Source organism: Podarcis bocagei (genome assembly GCF_964188305.1).
Source record: "Podarcis bocagei genome assembly, chromosome: 1".
Classification (NCBI taxonomy): Eukaryota; Metazoa; Chordata; class Lepidosauria; order Squamata; family Lacertidae; genus Podarcis; species Podarcis bocagei.
The window spans coordinates 122,704,996-122,725,964 of record NC_138125.1 but is presented as its reverse complement, the minus strand read 5'-3'; the positions used below and the strand labels follow the sequence as shown (position 1 = coordinate 122,725,964).

General features: G+C 43.4%; 1 protein-coding gene across 3 annotated transcripts in view; it reads left to right on the top strand.

Moving 5' to 3' along the window:
- The window catches only part of TFPI (tissue factor pathway inhibitor), a 54,337-nt gene extending 42,263 nt beyond the window's left edge, over positions 1 to 12,074 (top strand). For 2 of the 3 annotated variants that reach the window (XM_081182791.1, XM_081182790.1), the window contains exons 6-9: positions 613 to 690; positions 6,244 to 6,426; positions 9,670 to 9,852; positions 10,714 to 12,074. In XM_081182791.1, the coding sequence (XP_081038917.1) occupies positions 613 to 690; positions 6,244 to 6,426; positions 9,670 to 9,852; positions 10,714 to 10,799 (530 nt within the window). In that variant the 3' untranslated portion in view covers positions 10,800 to 12,074. The remainder of the gene's footprint in view (positions 1 to 612; positions 691 to 6,243; positions 6,427 to 9,669; positions 9,853 to 10,713) is intronic. The other variant, XM_081182792.1, reaches the window with a different exon arrangement.
- The last annotated feature ends 8,895 nt before the right edge of the window (positions 12,075 to 20,969 follow it).

The window sequence follows — 20,969 nt, the reverse complement described above, 5'->3', positions numbered from 1 at the left end:
CAAGGAGAAGGGGACGACAGAGGACGAGATGGTTGGACAGTGTTCTCGAAGCTAGCAACATGAGTTTGAGCAAACTGCGGGAGGCAGTGGAAGACAGGAGTGCCTGGCATGCTCTGGTCCATGGGGTCACGAAGAGTTGGACACGACTAAATGACTAAACAACAACAGCTATAACAAGCTCAACAAATTGGGGCTGCAATCCTTCCCCCTTTTACCTAAGAGTAAGCTCTTTCAACTCTGTGGCACTACCTTCCAAATAAACATGGTTAGAATTGCACTGTTACTCTGGATCCAGCCCATTGTTTCCTCTTAGTCTCAGGGCAAGTCGAAGAGGAAGAGGAAGTGATTTAATCCTCAATGAAGAAGTTGGGGGAAGAACTATAAGGTATCAGAATTCTGCACTGCTGGATTTCAAACGGGAATAAACCTTTTGTAAAATGTAACTGAAACATAAATCAGCCTAAAAGAGCAACTTGTGCTTAAATAAAATAGTGAGAAGATGGTTTTGGGTAATGCCCTCCTATTATATGAGTTATACGTCAATCATTGTTTTCTGTACTAATTATGCACACTTCTTAAAAGCTTCTTTTATCATTGTTTCATCCCTTTTAGTTCGTTCTGCCAATTCATTGCAAATAACCGACATGCTGGTTAGCACAAGGAATAATACTACTCCAGTTGTAAAACAAGGTATGTATTCAAAGTTTAGCATTAAGTATGAATTATAGGGTTCTCTCATCAGCGTGAGATGAGATTCAAAGAGGTACCAGTGCATTAAGAATTCTCTATTGTTGTATTTGTCAGTTATGAGCATGGAAATGGGAATAAACTACCACTTTTGTCAAGTGTAAGTAAATGAACCTAAAATAGCAACTCATTTCCATGATACCTTTCTCTCCTGTACGGCACTGATATGCAAATATGTTTTGGTAAAACATACCGAAAAAGCTCAGGCTTGATGCGAATATATATGGTTGCATTAAGATTCTTTTTGGTGGAAGATGGTCAATGTGCAGGAGTACATGTGCATTTAAAAAAATTATTTTTTCGGTTTTTTAAAGATATTTTAACAAGAATACAAATCCAATGTTACAATAAACATGAATATTTTGACTTCCTTCTGCTCCTTTTGAGGTTTCTTATATTACATATTTTAGCTTCTGACACTGCATTTTCTTCATTATTCCAATTATTAGTTAATCCTTGATTTCTCCTTGAATTTCGTTTTAACTGTTTGGTTTAAGTTAACCCTGCTAATCAACTTCTATGTGTACAATAACCTTTCAGATAATCCACACCTTTCCCCCAGTCTCTGATAAAGTCTTTCTTCTCTTGGTTCCTTATAGCTCCTGTTAAGCTTTGCCATTTCAGCATAATTCAATAATTTAAGCATAATTCAATAATTTAAACTGCCACTCCTCCTTCATTGATACACAATCTTCTTTCCATCTCTGAGCGTTAAGCATCCTGGTCTCTGTTGTAGCATAAAGGTAAAGGGACCCTTGACCATTAGGTCCAGTCGCGGCCGACTCTGGGGTTGCAGCGCTCATCTCGTTTTACTGGCCGAGGGAGCCGCCGTACAGCTTCCGGGTCATGTGGCCAGCATGACTAAGCCGCTTCTGGCGAACCAGAGCAGCACACAGAAATTCCGTTTACCTTCCCGCCTGAGCGGTACCTATTTATCTACTTGCACTTGACGTGCTTTCGAACTGCTAGGTTGGCAGGAGCAGGGACCGAGCAATGGGAGCTCACCCCATCGTGGGGATTCGAACCGCTGACCTTCTGATCGGCAAGTCCTAGGCTCTGTGGTTTAACCCACAGCACCACCCGCGTCCCAATTCAAGAGATAGCCATGAGTAAAAAGGCATGGCCAGCCGGTACCAGATGCAGGGAAACACTTGCAGCCATGTCTGTAAAACATGCTCATTCATATCCATAGTGAAAAACAGGTGGAAATCTGCATTTTATTTTATTTTTGCAAAACCCTGGTAAAGGATTGTACATAATCAGAGTGCCCAGATCTCAAGAAAGAGTCATTCCACTCTGGTCTGAATACTGCTTTTACAGCTTTATTAAGACTTTTTCATGATGCAATAAAAAGAAACAAACTATTCTAAAAAAAAAAAGAAAAAGAGAAGAAAAAGAGCTGGAAGAAAGCAAAGTCTGCTCTCACGATATGTCCTAACTATTACCCCATGCGGACAAAGATGCAAATTCTCAGCTCTCACCTGGAAGTGCCCCTTTCTCCTCCCAGCCTCCAACCCTGGGAGATCTCCTCTTGCCTGCCTCTCGCAAATGTCTTCTGCCAACTATCTGTCATCTCCATCGCAGGCAGCGTACAGAGATGCAGGTGGCACTGTGGTCTAAACCACGGAGCCTCTTGGACCTGCCAATCGGAAGATCAGCGGTTCAAATCCCCGCGACAGAGTGAGCTCCCGTTGCTCTGTCCCAGCTCCTGCCAACCTAGCAGATCGAAAGCAAACCAGTGCAAGTAGATAAATAGGTGGCGGGAAGCTAAACAGCGTTTCTGTGTGCTCTGACAATCGTCAAGGTGTTGCGTTGCGCCAGTAGCGGTTTAGTGATGCTGGCCACATGACCTGGAAAGCTGTCTGTGGAGAAACGCTGGCTCCCTCGGCCTGAAAAGCGAGATGAGTGCTGCAACCCCATAGTCGCCTTTGACTGGACTTTACCATCTAGGAGTCCTTCACCTTTACTGCAGGCAGAGACATACCAGAATAGGAGAGCAACCAGGATCAATTGCAGCACATGAGTCAGCACACTACACCACCCTCCTGGCTGCAGGGGTGCCAGGACAGAGCAGGCAGAGTGGCACCGAGTTTGCAGGAAGCCCCGGATTGGGGGTGGCAAGTGCAGATCTGTGTGAACGTGCGCCCCCTACTGCCAGGACTGTGCTTTGCTAGCCAATGGCTTGCCCCACCCCAGTATTATTTTTTTGCTGCGTTATGAACATGTGACAACAGATGGTGCTATAGGGTAGTCATACGGGTGGGGTACAAATTATAAATTATTATTATTATTATTATTATTATTATTATTATTATTATTATTATTATTCTCAGTGCTTTTTTCTGGGGGGACACAGAGGGACACATATCCCTAAACATTTTGTGAATCTTAAGTTTGACCTCATTGAGGGTCAGTAGTTCAATATGAGTAGGAAAATGAGAGTATCCCTAAACATTTTTTAAAGAAAAAAACCCACTGATGATTATTATTTTTTATCTTATCTATCCCCAATGGAATTTTGCATTGAGAGCTCTTACAGTGTTTCTTTTTATAGTGTTTTTTATTATCAGTATAGATCCAGCCTTAGTTTGATCCAGGAGGGCCCCTTCTCATGAGAAGCCTCTCTCCTTCTTTCCACACAAATATCTGAGATATTTCTGGATCATATGATTGTAGCTGCAAGAGGGTTTATTGCACACAATGGAGGCCTGTAAGTAACACAGGAGGCAGGATGCTTATGGATATTGTCGTGGCAACTGCACATTGTATCTGTATATGCACTCTTTCTGAGTTTGTCAAAGTCTGTAATATAATAATAATAATAATAATAATAATAATAATAATAATAATAATAATAATAATTTATTATTTATACCCCACCCATCTGGCTGGGCTTCCCCAACCACTCTGGGCGGCTTCCAAAAAAATATTAAAACACTGTAATACATCAAACATTAAAAGCTTCCCTAAACAGGGCTGCCTTCAGATGTCTTCTAAAAGTTTGGTAGTTGTTGTTCTCTTTGACATCTGGTGGGAGGGCGTTCCACAGGGCGGGTGCCACTACCGAGAAGGCCCTCTGCCTGGTTCCCTGTAACTTGGCTTCTCGCAGTGAGGGAACCGCCAGAAGGCCCTTGGCACTGGACCTCAGTGTCCGGGTAGAACGATGGGGGTGGAGACGCTCCTTCAGATATACTGGACCGAGGCCGTTCTTTTACATGAGACCGTGTAATTCTTTTATATCATATGAGATATAAAAATTCACAGCATATTATTCTTTGAAGGAGAACTACTTGATAATGATTTACAACTGGTATTTAACTCCTTGCTAAGATGTATAAGGCTGAATCAGATAAGTGCTGGAGGTGCAATAAGGTTGAGGGAACGATTTTTCATATGTGGTGGGCCTTTGAAAGGGTAAAAGAGTATTAGGAAATAATCCATAATGAATTGAAAATAATAATAAAAACCCAGAGTCCTTTTTGTTGGGGATAAATCAGACGGAAATTCCCAGGTTTCAAAAAAAATGTTATTTATGTATGCCACTACTATGGCCCATGTTTCATTAGCCCCAAAATGGAAAACGAGTGAGGCAGACTTAACGTAAGAGAGCAATAAGAACATACGTTTAGAGAAGATTGGAAAATGTTTATTGAATACAGTGGTACCTCGGGTTAAGTACTTAATTCGTTCCGGAGCTCCGTTCTTAACCTGAAACTGTTCTTAACCTGAAGCACTACTTTGGCTAATGGGGCCTCCCGCTGCTGCCGCGCCGCCGGAGCACAATTCCTGTTCTCATCCTGAAGCAAAGTTCTTAACCTGAAGCACTATTTCTGGGTTAGCGGAGTCTGTAACCTGAAGCGTATGTAACCTGAGGTACCACTGTATATGGTGTGAAATTGTGTACACTTGAAACCTTTGGCAGCATTAAGACAAATTCAACTGTGTAAATAAGTTTTGATGGATGTAATGATGGAATACTGAAGGGTTTAATTTATGTAAAATGTGCAGGGATTTATGATATGCAAAATGAACCATGGAAAGAGACTAAGGGAAGTCATTGATATCTTACGATTGCTTAAATGAGTATTCAAAATTGCAAACCACAAAATTTAATAAAAATTATATATATAGTGGTATACTCCAGTTGCGGACGGGATCTGTTCCAGAGCGCTGGTCGGATCCCAAGGTTTCCGCAACCAGAGAGGCCACTTCTGCGCATGCACGAGGCACAGTAGAGCACTTCTGCCCATGCGCACGTGGCAAAACACTTCCAGGATTGCCACTTTCGCAACCCGAAGTTTACGTTACCCAAAGGGTAACATAATCTGAGGTGCTACTGTATATAAAAAGAAGAAAAATTGACCAAAGCACAGGACTGTTAGAATTCAGGTGTCAAATTTAATTTACTGAACCCCATTCGTTGTGACTTCTTTGTTAGTGCAAAACATTGCCTTGTTTTTTTATCTACTTCCTTCAGTTTCTTACCTGATTTTCAAAATATTTTCCTCCATATAGGTATGCATGCTTTGTTTCTCTGCATTTTAATTTTTATAAATAGCAAATGTTAAAGGCTTTTAATCCTATGATATAAATATGGTTTCTCATATTGTATAATCCAAAGCCTATGACTTTTAACATTTTGCAGTGTTGCGGCACCTTGTAGACCCCTACGGTATTGACATTTAAGCAGCTGCTTAACACTCACCTGTTTACCCAGAGGCGATCTAGCAATGTTGATGTATCATTCCGATCTACTGATCTGTGATGTCTTTTGTACTTCTTTTGTGAATGCAATGCCATTGATGATTTCATGCTCTTTGTGGTGTGTGTGTATACAGTGGTGCCTCGCAAGACGACAAGAATCCGTTCTGTGATTCTCTTCGTCTAGCGGTTTTTTCGTCTTGCGAAGCAAGCCCATTGACAGATTAGCGGATTAGCGCTACTAGCGGCTTTTAGCGGCTTTTAGCAGCTTATCTGCTGATCGGATCAGCTGATAAGCGGCTTAGCGACTTAGAAAAAGGGGGGAAGGAAAAAAAACCAGCAGGAACTCGCAAGACATTGTCGTCTTGCGAAGCAAGTCCATAGGAAATTCGTTTTGCGAAGCACCTCCAAAATGGAAAACTCTTTCGTCTAGCGAGTTTTCCGTCTTGCGAGGCATTCGTCTTGCGGGGCACCACTGTGTATATATATACACACACACACACACACATTTCTTTGAAATAATTTTTAATTTGATTTTCAAGAATATAAACATACAACAAAACCAATTCTGAATTCAAATATCAAGATCACTTTGAATCTCCTGACTCCCCACCCTCATCCCTTCCATGGTCCTATTAAGACTTTTCCAAATACGCGTCTTCTTTCCAAATAACCTGCTGAGAACTTAAACGGAACAAGCAGAGGAGCGCATCTTTTTAACAGGTGCCCGAACGCAATGGGGGCATTAACGATTTGGCAGATCCTTAATGAGCTTCTCCTTCCTCCTGTGCCTAGAATCAGTCCTGCTCCCTTCCCTCTGTGTGATGCGCGGGGACAGAGGCCTTTGCAAAGCCAACGAGAAAAGGTTCTTCTACAATCTCACTACCGGCAAATGTCATCCGTTCAATTACAGTGGCTGTGGTGGGAACGAAAACAACTTTACCTCTAGAAAGTCCTGCCTGCAGATGTGTAAGAAAGGTATAAACACAACAGTCTGAGGTATAAGGGTTAATATTTTTTCCTCCTCTGGGCGAGAAAGGTACACAATTCAAGCAAATTTAGATCTTTAAAAAATATTTATAGAAATTTGAAAAATAAACGATAATTCAACAACATTTAAAATTTAAAATTCCGTTCATCAACCTAGGACTTTCCCTTCCACCGCTCCATGGTTTTCCCCTAGTTCTAATTCTTGCTGCATATTATAATTATTCTATAATAGGGACTTCCCTTTTGCTGCGGAGGCAATGGTGGCGCGCTCTGTGTCTTCTGTCTAAAAGACGACACAGTTCAGGCTGAAAGAGCTTTGGGGGTGTGCCCCAGGGCTAGGTGCCCCCCGAAAAACTCCCCACTGAAGAGTGGGGACTCTAGGGGTCCAGCAGAGCATGCAAACTCGCCGATCATAATCCCCCGACTGCCGTTTTTGCGCGGGGGAAAGGAAAAGGCTTGAGTCCGCTCACGGCTCCGCCGTGCTCTACAGCCGAAGCCACACACCGCCACCATAAGCAGTGGGTTTTCCAATTAGAGATAAAAACCAAATAAGGAATTAAGAGAAGAAATTAGGTTTAAATTGATTGATTTGGTGAAACAGAAGCCAAAAAGGAGGTCAGCTTCCGATTTCTGCGGACAGGCTTTGCAAGGGGACTTTTTGTGAATGGGAGCAGAGCACAGTACTTGCAGCTATGGAGACTTTGTAACAGTTTGACTTTGGACATTTGAGAGCCTCTCTTTCTCTTGGATACATATTGGCTACAGCTGTGTCAAGTTGTCCTCTGGATAAAGGTAGGATATAAATTGACAGCTGGGCAGAATTTGACAGATTGATACTTCGGCAGAGAAGAAAGCAAAATACTTACATAAAAGTACCGTGGAAATAACTTTAAACCCTGGAACTTGGTGGCACAAAACTGAAGCTAAGCAGGAAAACTCTCCATCATACAGTGGTACCTCAGGTTAAGTACTTAATTTGTTCTGGGGGTCCGTACTTAACCTGAAACTGTTCTTAACCTGAAGCACCACTTTAGCTAATGGGGCCTCCTGCTGCTGCTGCGCCACCGGAGCACGATTTCTGTTCTCATCCTGAAGCAAAGTTCTTAACCTGAAGCACTATTTCTGGGTTAGTGGAGTTTGTAACCTGAAGCGTATGTAACCTGAGGTTCCCTTTGTATTGGGGGAGAAATTCCCCAAGAAGGAAGGAGAACCTGGAATAGCTGGAGTTGGATTTGATATTTAGTGCTTACTGAAGACCAGGGAAATTTATGCAATACTACCTGCCAATAAGCAATTAATTAATATCTTTGGACAACCTGGATGCATATATTTCAAGCCTAAAAATTGGAAGATTTGGATCACAATATATTGCAGAACTGTACATTTGGATAAATTTCGGATTTAATTCTGGATTAAAATTACAAAGCTGGACTAACTCTCATTTGCCGCCACTTTTCTGGAAAAGGAAAAGAACTATTGAAGAGAAGTACATAACCTTATATTAACTTTATATCAACAGTCTGTGCCGGTTTTTGTTTAATTTCTGGTTTTAGTTTGGGGGAGAATTGTCCTGTTTGATACAGTGGTACCCCGCAAGACGAATGCCTCGCAAGACGAAAAACTAGACGAAAGGGTTTTCCGATTTTTGAGTCACTTCGCAAGACGAATTTCCCTATGGGCTTGCTTTGCAAGACGAAACGTCTTGCGAGTTCTTGCGAGTTTGTTTCCTTTTTCTTAAAGCCGCTAAGCCGTTAATAGCCGCTAAGCCGTTAATAGCCACTAAGCCGCTAATAGCCGTGCTTCGCAAGACGAAAAAACCGCAAGATGAAGAGACTCGCGGAACTGATTAATTTCGTCTTGCGAGGCACCACTGTATATGACATGCAATTTTGAATAAGTAAGATTTGGTTGGGGGTTAAGGGGCCTGAGCGTGATAACAGTCATTTTCTGTTTTTTACAGGTTTTATTGGGTATTTTATGCTTTTCCTTTTGTCTGGTTTTTTTTTACTGTTTTACAAGGACTGGGGGAGGGAGGGAATGCTTTAAGGGTAAAGGGAAATTTTTATGGTTCAGCTTGGGAGTGGGGAAATACTTTCACTTCTGGGCTGAACTAAGAAACGCAGGTGTGACCTTGAATAGATCGAAACAAAGGCATTCAATTGTGGGAAAACTTTCTAGCTTAGATATGGCAGGCCAACAAGATACAGGAGCTGTCACAAGGAATCTTCTGACTCCCCACCCCCATCCCTACCATGTGTCCCATTGAGCCTATTTTCAACTGCATATCAATACTTCCCCATTTATGTTTATCTTTCTAAGTTATCCATGCACTCTGTTATATTACAAGTGTGTTTAAAATCCTGCCAATGTTTTAACTCGCTGACAACAATCTTGTATATGAGTTATAAACTTTCCCCATTCTTTTTTTAAATAAAATATACATTTTCTTAATGTTGGCAGAACACAAATCTTTTCACACAAATAAATAAATGAAAAGACTGAATAGTAATCAGCCATTTGACCATCTCTTCTGAATGTGGACCATTCTGTCTGTTTCCAGAGGATGTCACTGGTTTTTTCCCTCCATCCCTCATTCTGTCCACGTTAATCTGCACTTTAAAAGAATACTTTTTCAGATACCCGTCTTCTTTCCAAATAACCTGCTGAGAACTTAAATGCTGCACAGCTGACGAAGCCCGGTTGGGCGAAACAAGGGATTATTCTGGAATCCTTGTCTTATTTTCTGCATGTGTCATTCTTATTTTCTGCATGTGTCATTCTTCCAAGTTTTTCGTCTGACACCTGCATACAAGGAACGCTAGAATTCTGAAAAGCATCTTCAGGTGGAACACTACAAGATTGATATAAGAATTCCACACCGTGGATATTGCCAATATAAGAACTGAATAGACTGTATTTCCTGATCAATCTGCTGGACTTTAATTTCTCATCATATGTTTTGTTTATATGATAAGTTGGTCTATAGAACCATATATTTTGATATGATATGTTGAATCGCATTTTAAAAGAATGTATATAGTTACATACAGCCTGTTACGTTGTTGTGTTGTTATCAGTTTTGGAATTTACGTGACAAAGGGTTTGGTAGTGTTTTGAGAACTTAAATGCAGCAAGCAGAGGAGCACATCTTTTTAAGAGGTGCCCAAACGCAATGGGGGCATTAACGATTTGGCGGATCCTTAATGAGCTTCTCCTTCCTCCTGTGCCTAGAATCAGTCCTGCTCCCTTCCCTCTGTGTGATGCGCAGGGACAGAGGCCTTTGCAAAGCCAATGAGAAAAGGTTCTTCTACAATCTCACTACCGGCAAATGTCATCCGTTCAGTTACAGTGGCTGCGGCGGGAACGAAAACAACTTTACCTCTAGAAAGTCCTGCCTGCAGATGTGTAAGAAAGGTATAAACACAACAGTCTGAGGTATAAGGGTTAATAATTTTTTTTCCTCCACAGGGGGGGGAAAGTAACTATCTGATACACAAGTCAAGCAAATTTAGACTTTAAAGAAAATATTTATAGAAATTTGAAAAATAAATGATAGTTCAACAACATTTAAAATTTAAAATTCTGTTCACCAACCTAGGACATCCCTCCACCCCTCTGTGGTTTTCCCCAAATTCCAATTCTTGCTTCATATTCTAATTATTCTGTAATAAGGTTACCAGATGTTTTTTTCAAAGAATCCAGGGGGGCGTTATTTTTAAAAAGTTATTTAAAAAATAAGAAGTAATATCTTCTCTTCTGTGGTCTCCTCTGTGCAAATCGAAATCCTTGCACTGACGGAACAAGCTAGTTGGGTACCAGCCAACATGAGAACAGGCCCTTGTTCCGAGGTGGGGTTGCAACCTAGGATTAAACAGAAAAGAATGGGAATTCAGAGCCAAGTTTAGTACATCACATCCATGGGTAGGCAAACTAAGGCCTGGGGGCTGGATCTGGCCCAATCACCTTCTAAATCTGGGCCACAGGCGGTCTGGGAATCAGCGTGTTTTTACATGAGTAGAATGTGTGCTTTTATTTAAAATGCACCTCTGGGTTATTTGTGGGGCCTGCCTGGTGTTTTTACATGAGTAGAATGTGTGCTTTTATTTAAAATGCACCTCTGGGTTATTTGTGGGGCATAGGAATTCGTTCATTCCCCCCCCCCCAAAAAAATAGTCTGGCCCCCCACAGGGTCGGAGGGATGGCGGCTGGCCCCCTGCTGAAAAAGTTTGCTGACCCCTGATAATTTTTCACGTCTATGTTTCTTGTTCCCTCCAGGTTTCCAAGGCAGAATGAAAATTCGCCGGAAGAGAAAGAAACAAGTGAAGCTGATAAATGGGGAAATTGTCATTGAAAGGATATAGCTTCCCTTCTACCATTTCTGCCTATCATTTGCATTTCCTGCCTTATTCACACATATTATTTATCGAGATTTTATGCTGCTGCTTTTGTGTTTCTTCTTTCTCCTGTACACTTTGTAGACGGCACAAACTGAAGCTTTCGCTGTTAAAACTAACACTGTGAGCCTGTCCTATGCTGGTTGCATAGAAATGAGAGGGACTCTCCCTACCCCACATTTAAATGTTGTCTGGTTTCCATGGTTATAAGGCTCTGATCCTGAATTTTTGTATCCTTGGTATTCCCCATTTTTGTCTTTTGATAGCCCATGTTAATCTGCAGTCATGACTAATCTACCATAATAATTGCCGTGAAGGCTATAAGTTCTATTATATGGGCTTTGATAAAGAAGTGGCTTTGAAATTGCAGGTGTACAAAGTAAACCTATGCCTGTCTGCTCAGAAATAAGTAAGTCCTACTGAGGCCTCAAGGAAGCTTGCTTGCAAGTACAGAGGTACCTCGGTTTACGAACTTAATTCGTTCTTAAACCAAAGCATTCTTAAACTGAGGCGCCCTTTCCTAGTGAGGCCTCCTGTCGCCAGTGCCCTTCCACCGTTCAGCTTCCGTTCAGCTTCACTAAACTGAACACCTACTTCCGGTTTTGCGGAGTTCGTTCACCAAATAGTTCGATAACTGGGCTGTTCGTAGACCAAGGTACCACTGTAAGTATATACGGTATTGGACTGTAGCCTTGCTCCTTATTATTTACACTATAGTGGTGACAGTTTGTGGTCAACAGATCCAAAGACTAGAATTCACATCATCCCTGGCCATTGGCCGTTGACTGTGTGATCTGGAGCAGATTTTCTGTCACTATTTTAGAAAAAAAGTCAACAGGCACGGGGATTCGTGTTTGTTAGGTTATGGAGTATAAAATTATACCTCATGTGCTTTTATAAAATAATGGCATTGCTATTGTCCAGTTTCACTTTTCTATATACTTTTGATAACTGTGTGGTTCCGGAGCATTTGAATGCTATTTAGCAAAGGGAACTGGTGTCGATAGCTTTACTAGACACTCAGGAATCTGAGCTTTCTCGTGATTCGTGAATCCTTTCAACGGCTGACTGCAAAACCAGAAAAAGCTCTGAAACAAGGAGGTTTGCCAGAAGAAACAATCGTGAGAGCTCCCCACCTCATAAAACTCGATATATTCCCCCCCTTTTTTTTTTGCTTGTAAATACTTGGTTCCATTTCTGTTTATTATGAAACTGAGTCATTAAAAAAATCATCATAACAAAGTTCTGCTTTTAGTATAATGCCCCTTGAAGATGGTTTGGAAATTGCTTCTAGTGTAAAACATGGAACGAGAACTTTGAGCAGAGCAGCAAGTTGGGCTTGAGTTACACTGACCCCTTGGAAGCTATCCTGACTGCCTGTTTGCCACTAGGCCCAATTCAAGGTGTTGGTTCTGACAGCCAGCTGAGGCCTGTAGGGGAGGTTCTTTGCACGATCCTGCCAAAGGGTTTGGCCTATATGCAATGACCTGGCAGAGAGCCATTTCTCTGTAATGGTCCCCCAATAAGGTAAAGGTAAAGGACCCCTGGACAGTTAGGTCCAGTCAAAGGCAACTATGTGGTTGCTGCGCTCATCTCGCTTTCAGGCCGAGGGAGCCGACGTTTTGTGTACAGACAGCTTTCCGGGTCATGTGGCCAGCAGGACTAAACTGCTTCTGGTGCAACGGGACACAGTGACAGAAACCAGAGCACACGGAAACACTGTTTACCCTCCCACCACAGCAGTACTTATTTATCTACTTGCACTGGGGTGCTTTCGAACTGCTAGGTTGGCAGGATCTGGGACAGAGCAACAGAAGCTCACTCTGTTGCGGCGATTCGAACCTCCAACCTTCTGACCAGCAAGCCCAAGAGGCTCTGTGGTTTAGACACAATCCCCGAATAACTCTCTCTTGCCATAGAAATATGGCTATTTCTTTGGCTGATGTGGTGCAGCAATAAACCTGTGAGCACATTTGCAAAGCTAAGCAGGGTCTGGTGTGGTTTCAGATTGGATGGGGGACCATGTGTTGAGATGGTCTGCATTGCAGGGGTTTGGAATAGATGACCTTCACAGTCCCTTTTCCAACCCTATGATTCTATGACCTTCCACCAACAGTTCAAGACATATCTCTACATAGGCATTTGCAAGGTGAGGGTAGGCTTCAATCTGCATTCAGGGGTTTTCGGATTTGATGCTGTGGTCTGTTTTGTTTACCTAGTTGTTGAACATGTGGCTGTATGAAAGAACAAAGTGGGTCAGGGATGGAGAAGACGAGCTCCTGATGAGGCAACTGCAAAAAACTATGGGTGCATGGGGCCCTATAGATCTCAGCCAATGTTGAATAATTAACGATTGCTCCCTTAAAGGTAATGGGACCCCTGACCATAGGTCCAGTCGTGACTGACTCTGGAGTTGTGGTGCTCATCTTGCTTTATTGGCTGAGGGAGCCACCGTACAGCTTCCGCGTCATGTGGCCATCATGACTAAGCTGCTTCTGGTGAACCAGAGCAGCGCACAGAAATGCTGTTTACCTTCCCGCCAGAGTGGTACCTATTTATCTACTTGCACTTTGACGTCCTTTCGAACTGCTAGGTTGGCAGGAGCAGGGACCGAGCAACGGGACCTCACCCCGTCACAGGGTTCGAACCGCCGACCTTCTGATCAGCAAGTCTTAGGCTCTGTGGTTTAACCCACAGCGCCACCCGCGTCCGATTGCTCCCTTACTATCCAATAAATCAGAGGCTATAAAACACAAGAAAACTTGTTTGTATTAAGGTGTTGAATTAGATTGACTAGACAGAGAAGTTCAATCTAGGTTTCATGCAGACTACATACAGTGGTGCCTCGCAAGACGAAAAGAATCCATTCTGTGATTCTCTTCGTCTAGCGGTTTTTTCGTCTTGCGAAGCAAGCCCATTGATGGATTAGCGGATTAGGGCTATTAGCGGCTTTTAGTGGCTTATCTGCTGATCAGATCAGCTGATAAGCGGCTTAGCGGCTTAGAAAAGGGGGGGAGGAAAAAACCAGCAGGAACTCGCAAGACATTGTTGTCTTGCGAAGCAAGCCCATAGGAAATTCATTTTGCGAAGCACCTCCAAAACGGAAAACTCTTTCGTCTAGCGAGTTTTCCGTCTTGCGAGGCATTCGTCTTGCGGGGCACCACTGTAAATGAAAAGTTGTCTGTATGTTCTAAATAAGTTTGTTTCTACGTTATTTGATAGGGTGATGCTGCCCTCTGGTGGGCATTTGTGCTCATCAGAATTCAAGGCTGATATGTGCTCATTTTAATGATAGTAATCAGTTCTGCGCAAGACAAACGTGTGTATGAAAATATAGGAATCTGCCTCCTACCGAGTCAGAGCCTGGTGCATCTAATTCAATGTTGTATACATTGACTGGTAGCAGTTTCTCCCAGCCCTATCGGGAGATCTCGAGGGCTGAACAAGGGACTTTCTGCATGAAAAGCACATGCTCCCCAACTGAGCTACTGCCCTTTCATATGTTTTGAGCACAAGGCATAATTATAATATAAAAATCATCTGGCCCACAGACACAACCACAGCTACAGACCCACCTTGCTGTTGGGTTGGCATAGACACAGAGGCAATCTGATTCTAAGCATTTTTCCTTCCCAGTAAGTCTCAGTGAATCCAATAAGCATGATTTCCAGATATGTATGGATAGGATCCAGGCACGGTGTTAACGTAGCATTTTGCAACTGAAATATACTCGGAGTCGAGAGTGGATTTCATGCTCTCTATTCAGCTCATAGTGGTGAGGAAGAATGGAAGTTCCCCCACAATATCTGCTTTATATACATTATTCACACAATGGGCTGCACGTGATTGGCTAATTCCGGGATTCTCCTGTAGGCCAATCAGGTTGCGGATTCACTTCCACCTGGAGCTGGATTGGGTGGCTCCTGTGGACCAATCAGACTGCTGCATTCTGAATCCTATTGTTCTAGGACCAGACTGCTGCATTTTGGATCCTATTCAACTCAGTACATAACAGCAACTCAGTGACTTGATGGCTTTCAGGCCAACTGCTTATATTTCCAGATTATACTAGAACTTGGTCTCTGTTCAGGGATGGCGTTGTTGTTATCCAGGACCGGCAGGGTACCTGGCATTTTGCAGGCAACAAGAACACAGGTCCATGTCTAAAATCTGAAAAGTCTGAGGAAGTGAATAGTTGTCAGGCGGCAGAGGATCCGACCCCCACAGGAGGTTGCCAGGAATGGATAAGACAAGGAAAAGTCCTTACCATCTGCTTTTTATTCGGTAGTCACAGAGAGAGGCTTGGAAACGCAGCCTCTTGGAATAATGACATTGTCCCAAGTGAGTCTCCACCTCCTCTGTCTCTCCCACTTCCTCATGCGTCATCGCTACTGGAGCTGAAAAGGTCCCTCTGCCTTTGAGATATTTGCTCTCCTATTTTCAAGGCCCACCAGTTTCTGGGAGGGGTTTGTGTCTGGAATGCTTTCTAAAGACACCGTGTCCGTCAGCTCTTGCCTTCTTCTTCCTCTCCCATTATTTCCCAGCTTTCCCCCTCATCTGCCTCTGAGTTGTGACCTCCCTCAAACCCCTGTTGTAATTCTGAACTGTCTCCTTCTTCCTGGAAGGGTCAGGCTGGGGGGGCGGTCTCCACCATTCCTCCTCTGCCCTGTCCCTGACAATAGTGAGGAAATTGCTGCTGGAAGGTGGTGTCCAGTCCCTGCTCCCTTGTAAGATCCGAAAGCTATTAAGGATTCAGTGTTTCAGTCAAGAGTGGTCTCAGCAAGAGCAGGGTGTTTGCTGTGCCATCAGCTACTTGCCCCCACTGCAGTGCCTGATTTAGGTATAAGCTAAACAACCTAAAGCTTAGGGCCCCACTTTTTTGGGGGGCCCCCAAAAAATAAAGGAAAAAAACTGGATGTACATTTCCAAAATATAAGATAAAAAACAAATAAAATAAACCTACATACAGCAACAGTGTTTTGTGTTGTGTAGGCTCCTATGGTGTAGGTAATGGCCTGTTAGCCTGCTCCCTAAAATATCACTGGTTTGCTCATTTCTATATATAGGGTGCCTACATCCTGCATTTTCAAATGCCTTTAGATACCTATTAGGTCTATAAATTACCATACAGTGGTACCGCGGGTTACATACGCTTCAGATTACATACGCTTCAGGTTACAGACTCCGCTAACCCAGAAATAGTACCTTGGTTAAGAACTTTGCTTCAGGATGAGAACAGAAATTGTGCAGTGGCAGCGGGAGGCCCCATTAACTAAAGTGGTGCTTCAGGTTAAGAACAGTTTCAGGTTAAGAATGGACCTCCGGAACAAATTAATTACGTAACCAGAGGTACCACTGTACTGTGTAGCATATATTCAACCCAAAAAACAGCGACAATGACAATTTGTTGTTGACAAAGGACAGCTGGACATATAAAGGGCCCCATCATGTTCAGTAGCTTAGGGCCTCATCAAACCTAAATCCAGCCCTGCCCCCACTGGTTTGCAAGTGGCAGAGGCAAAGCCCTCACTTTGACATGAGGTAGAAAGGTGGAAAGTGTCAGAGATCAAAGACATGGTAACAAAGTTGGATAATACCGGGCAGTGACGTAGAATGGGAGGGCCACAGGGGTGTTTGGCCCGGGCGCAAAATTGTTTGGGCACAAAATTACAACACCCAGTGCTGCCTCAATACAGCTGCATGCTTCCGTCACTGGGCTCTGCTGAAAACGGCTTCTCCATCATGCAAGCCAGGAAGTGACCTCTCCAGACAACAAAACTGTTGGATCAATCCATCAACCTCTGATGGATGATTTAGTCCAGATTTAGTCCGGCCTCGATCCAGTATACCTGAAGGAGCGTCTCCACCCCCATTGTTCTGCCCGGACTTCTGGCGGTTCCCTTGCTGAGAGAAGCCAACTTACAGGGAACCAGGCAGAGGGCCTTCTTGGTAGTGGCACCCGCCCTGTGGAACACCCTCCCACCAGATGTCAAAGAGAAAAATAACTACCAGACTTTCAGAAGACATCTGAAGGCAGCCCTGTTTAGGGAAGCTTTTAATGTTTAATAGATTATTGTATTTTAATATTCTGTTGGACGCTGCCCAGCGTGGCTGAGGAAACCCAGCCAGATGGGTGGGGTATAAATAAATTATTATTATTATTATTATTATTATTATTATTATTATTATTATTACTACTACTACTACTACTACTACTATTACTTTTGCTGCATGTGTGTGCCAGTATCCGTACTCAGCAGAGTTACATCTCAACACATTCCCTTCCTTGGAAGCGTCTTTGGGGTACACACAGTAGACAATAAACACTCAGGGCCCCATAAAGATTTGGTCGAGTGTAGAGGTTTACTTGACAGGCATAAAAGCATATTGGTAGAAAATATATGCAGATGTTCACCACTGCCATGTCAAGGCATGCTTAGAGTCCAACAAGAGTCCAAGACTCTCTCTCTACTTCTCTCACTGAAATATGGAAGGAAGAGACTCAGTCACACAGTCACACAACAAGTCACACAGAACCATTGTTTATCAGTACTTCCTGTCACGGGACGCGGGTGGCGCTGTGGGTTAAACCACAGAGCCTAGGACTTGCCGATCAGAAGGTCGGCGGTTCGAATCCCTGTGATGGGGTGAGCTCCCGTTGCTTGGTCCCTGCTCCTGCCAACCTAGCATTTCGAAAGCACGCCAAAGTGCAAGTAGATAAATAGGTACTGCTCTGGCTGGAAGCTAAACGGCGTTTCCGTGCACTGCTCTGGTTCGCCAGAAGCGGCTTGGTCATGCTGGCCACATGATCTGGAAGCTGTACGCCGGCTCCCTCGGCCAATAAAGCAAGATGAGCGCCGCAACCCCAGAGTCGGTCACGACTGGACCTAATGGTCAGGGGCCCCTTTACCTTTAGCTTTGCCTCCTGTCACACTGCACTTGTCCAAAGAACAGTTGCCACAGAAAACGTCCTTGCATAGACAAACGTGTGTGTGTGTGTGTGTGTGTGTGTGTGTGTGTGTGAGAGAGAGAGAGAGAGAGAGAGAGAGAAGCTTTAAAAAGCCCTTTAAAACATATTTTGTTATAGCAGCTTACTTCTTTTGTCATTTGTATGATCACCATAATAGCGAGGAGAAATAAACATTACATTGGAAACCGTAGGGGGACAGACTCCATTTCTTGTTTAGTCAAGAATTCTTAGCATGTAGGGCCGGCTGGTGTTCTGTAAACTTCAGCTGGTCTCTGGATTCAGGTTTCAGCTGAAATACCAAATCCTGCTCTCCCTTCTCATTCACTCCTCTTCTCAAAGTAGGCTCAAAGGGCCTGGTTAAATTGCAGCTGTTGGCACATCATATGAGCGCTTTGCCTTAAACCCGATCAGATGTGAACTCTGGAAGAATTAAGACGAACATTTCAAAGAGGATGCTTGCATACAGAGAAGCAAATATTTGTCCTAGGTGTGGTTGGGGGAATTTGACTGAATCCTTTGTGAAATGATGGCTTTCAATCCTATACATGTTTCCCTGGGAGCAGGGATGGGTGATTCTGCTCATTTCAGTTTCTCCCTGTTTCTCATTTTTGCAGTCTTCACTTCCCCGCATTTCCACATCCTTTTGCGATTAAATGTCATCTTGAAAATCCCCCCAACATTTTTGTGTGAATTTCTCCTAATATAATATGATTTCTGTTTGCAGTTTCCCCTACCGCAATGCATTTTGGAGATTTTAGTTTCATCAACATATTACTTGGCTAGAGAACTGCGAAATTCAGAGAACTGTGAATTTTGAAGGATGGGTGTATTTTGGTTCACAAGTTTCAGAAAGTGTGAATAAGGTATGATTGCCTTTAAATGAAAACTGAACTGAATTTCTCCCCCATTGCTACCTGGGGGCAAGTCCCACTGAACTAAATCTTCTTCTTCTTCTTCTTCTTCTTCTTCTTCTTCTTCTTCTTCTTCTTATTATTATTATTATTATTATTAGTCACTCCATCTTGCCCCTGGGGCAACTCAAAGTGGCTTTCAACCAAACAACATAACTTCTGAGAAGACATTTATAAGATAGCACTGTGAATTATTTTAAAAAAACCAATCTGGATATCTTAATTGGGAAGTGAAAATGTGGACTATGTGTGTTATGTACTGAAGTTCTCACCCTGGGCCAGCAGGGGGATACTGTAGATAGTTATGCAAATGAATGATCGAAAGTGACGTTCAGTGACTGGATAGTTTGTATGCAAATGAAGGATCGAAAGTGACGTTCAGTGATTGGATAGTTTTAGAAAATGGCAACAGTTACATTGTTCTGGAGCTCTATATAAGCAGGCTGAATGAGCTCCTCAGTTCAGTTCTGTTCCAGCTTACAAATAAAGAGCTGCTTTGGAAGAATCGCTGTGTCGTCTGATATGTTCGCCCAGAACTTAACAATGCGGATCTACACAAGGTTTGGCTACATGCTAAAGCATTTGTGTGGCTGCATCAGTGGCGTTGCATGAGCAGAAGATTGCAGAACATCTGGAGAGCCACAGGTTTCTCACCCCTCTTCTAATGTCTCTTGACCCTGGACAGCTCTTAAGGAAGTGCCGACTGCTGTGTATGTTAAGGTTCAGATTTGTTTGATTCCACAGGGACTCCACCATCTGGAAGCCACGAACCACGTTGGCTACCTTTGTATTAGACTAACATGTCCTTATAATTTATCTTCAACAACTGGGGGGGGGGGAAGCAACATGAAAAAGCCAGCCTGCATCTTCAATAGGAATAGACTCAACCTCTCAATGGGTTATCCCTGGTCAGTATCCCACAGATATCTCATCGGCTCATTTTCCACAGATGTTGCACCTGTTTGATGGTCTTCCTGTGGAGGCCTGACCTTCTGCTCCTTGGTTTCCATGATGGTAATGTCAGTCGTTCTGCTAAGCTCAGCTGTTACGCCTAATCACCCACAGTGTGCAATGTTTGCTAGTTTTAGAATAGCAGAGATGTGAATATTGCCTCTCCAGAGCAGGAGAGCAGGAGTAACCCAATGGAGTGTAAGCTCATTTCCTCAAAGCCACCATGACTTCAGGCTGCCCAGGTTCAAAAGTAGACAATAGACAGAATTGGCACAAGGCAACTTTCTATGTTCCATGTGCGTTCCCGGGGATTGGACCCTTGGGGTTTCTTCGAACTCTACAATTCTATGATTCTAAGGTGGAATCTACACACATATTTAAAAAACGCTGTGAAATGCTTTTTGAAAAAAGTTTTGAAAAATACATTTAATTTGGCATAGCTCACTATCGCCATCTAGTGTCACATTTGTATATTGCGCTTTGCAGCACATTGAAAACGTTTTGTTTGCAGCTGTATAAGGTAAAGGTCCAGTGGTGCCTCACAAGACGAAAATAATTCGTTCCGCGAGTCTTTTCGTCTTGCGATGTTTTTCGTCTTGCGAAGCACGGTCCGTCGCAACTGCGCCTCTTCAAGCGGCTTTAAGAAAAAAGCGCAAGACGTTTTCATCTTGCGAAGCAAGCCCATAGGGAAATTTGTCTAGCGAAGCAACGCAAAACCGAAAAACCCTTTCGTCTAGTGAGTTTTTCGTCTTGCGAGGCATCCGTCTTGCGGGGCACCACTGTAAAGGGGGCCCTGACCATTAGGTCTAGTCGTGACAGACTCTGGGGTTGCGGCGCTCATCTCACTTTATTGGCTGAGGGAGCCAGCGTACAGCTTCCGGGTCATGTGGCCAGCATGACTAAGCCTCTTCTGGCGAACCAGAGCAGCACACAGAAACACCATTTACCTTCCTGACGGAGTGGTACCTATTTATCTACTTGCACTTTGACATGCTTTCGAACTGCTAGGTTGGCAGGAGCTGAGACTGAGGAATGGGAGCTCACCCCGTCGCGGGGAATCGAACCGCCGACCTTCTGATCAGCAAGTCCTAGGTTCTGTGGTTTAACCCAGAGCACCACCCACGTCCCGCACAGCTGTATAAAGGTAAAGGTAAATAGCTGACTCCTAAGTCAGGCCACAGAGCAGTTTCAGATGCTGATCTTAATGCTCAGGTAAGCTCCTCAGGGTACAGCTGGCAAAACACAGGGCAACAGCAGCCATTAACCCCTCATTCAAGAAGCTGCATGAAAGATATAGAAGCTGCG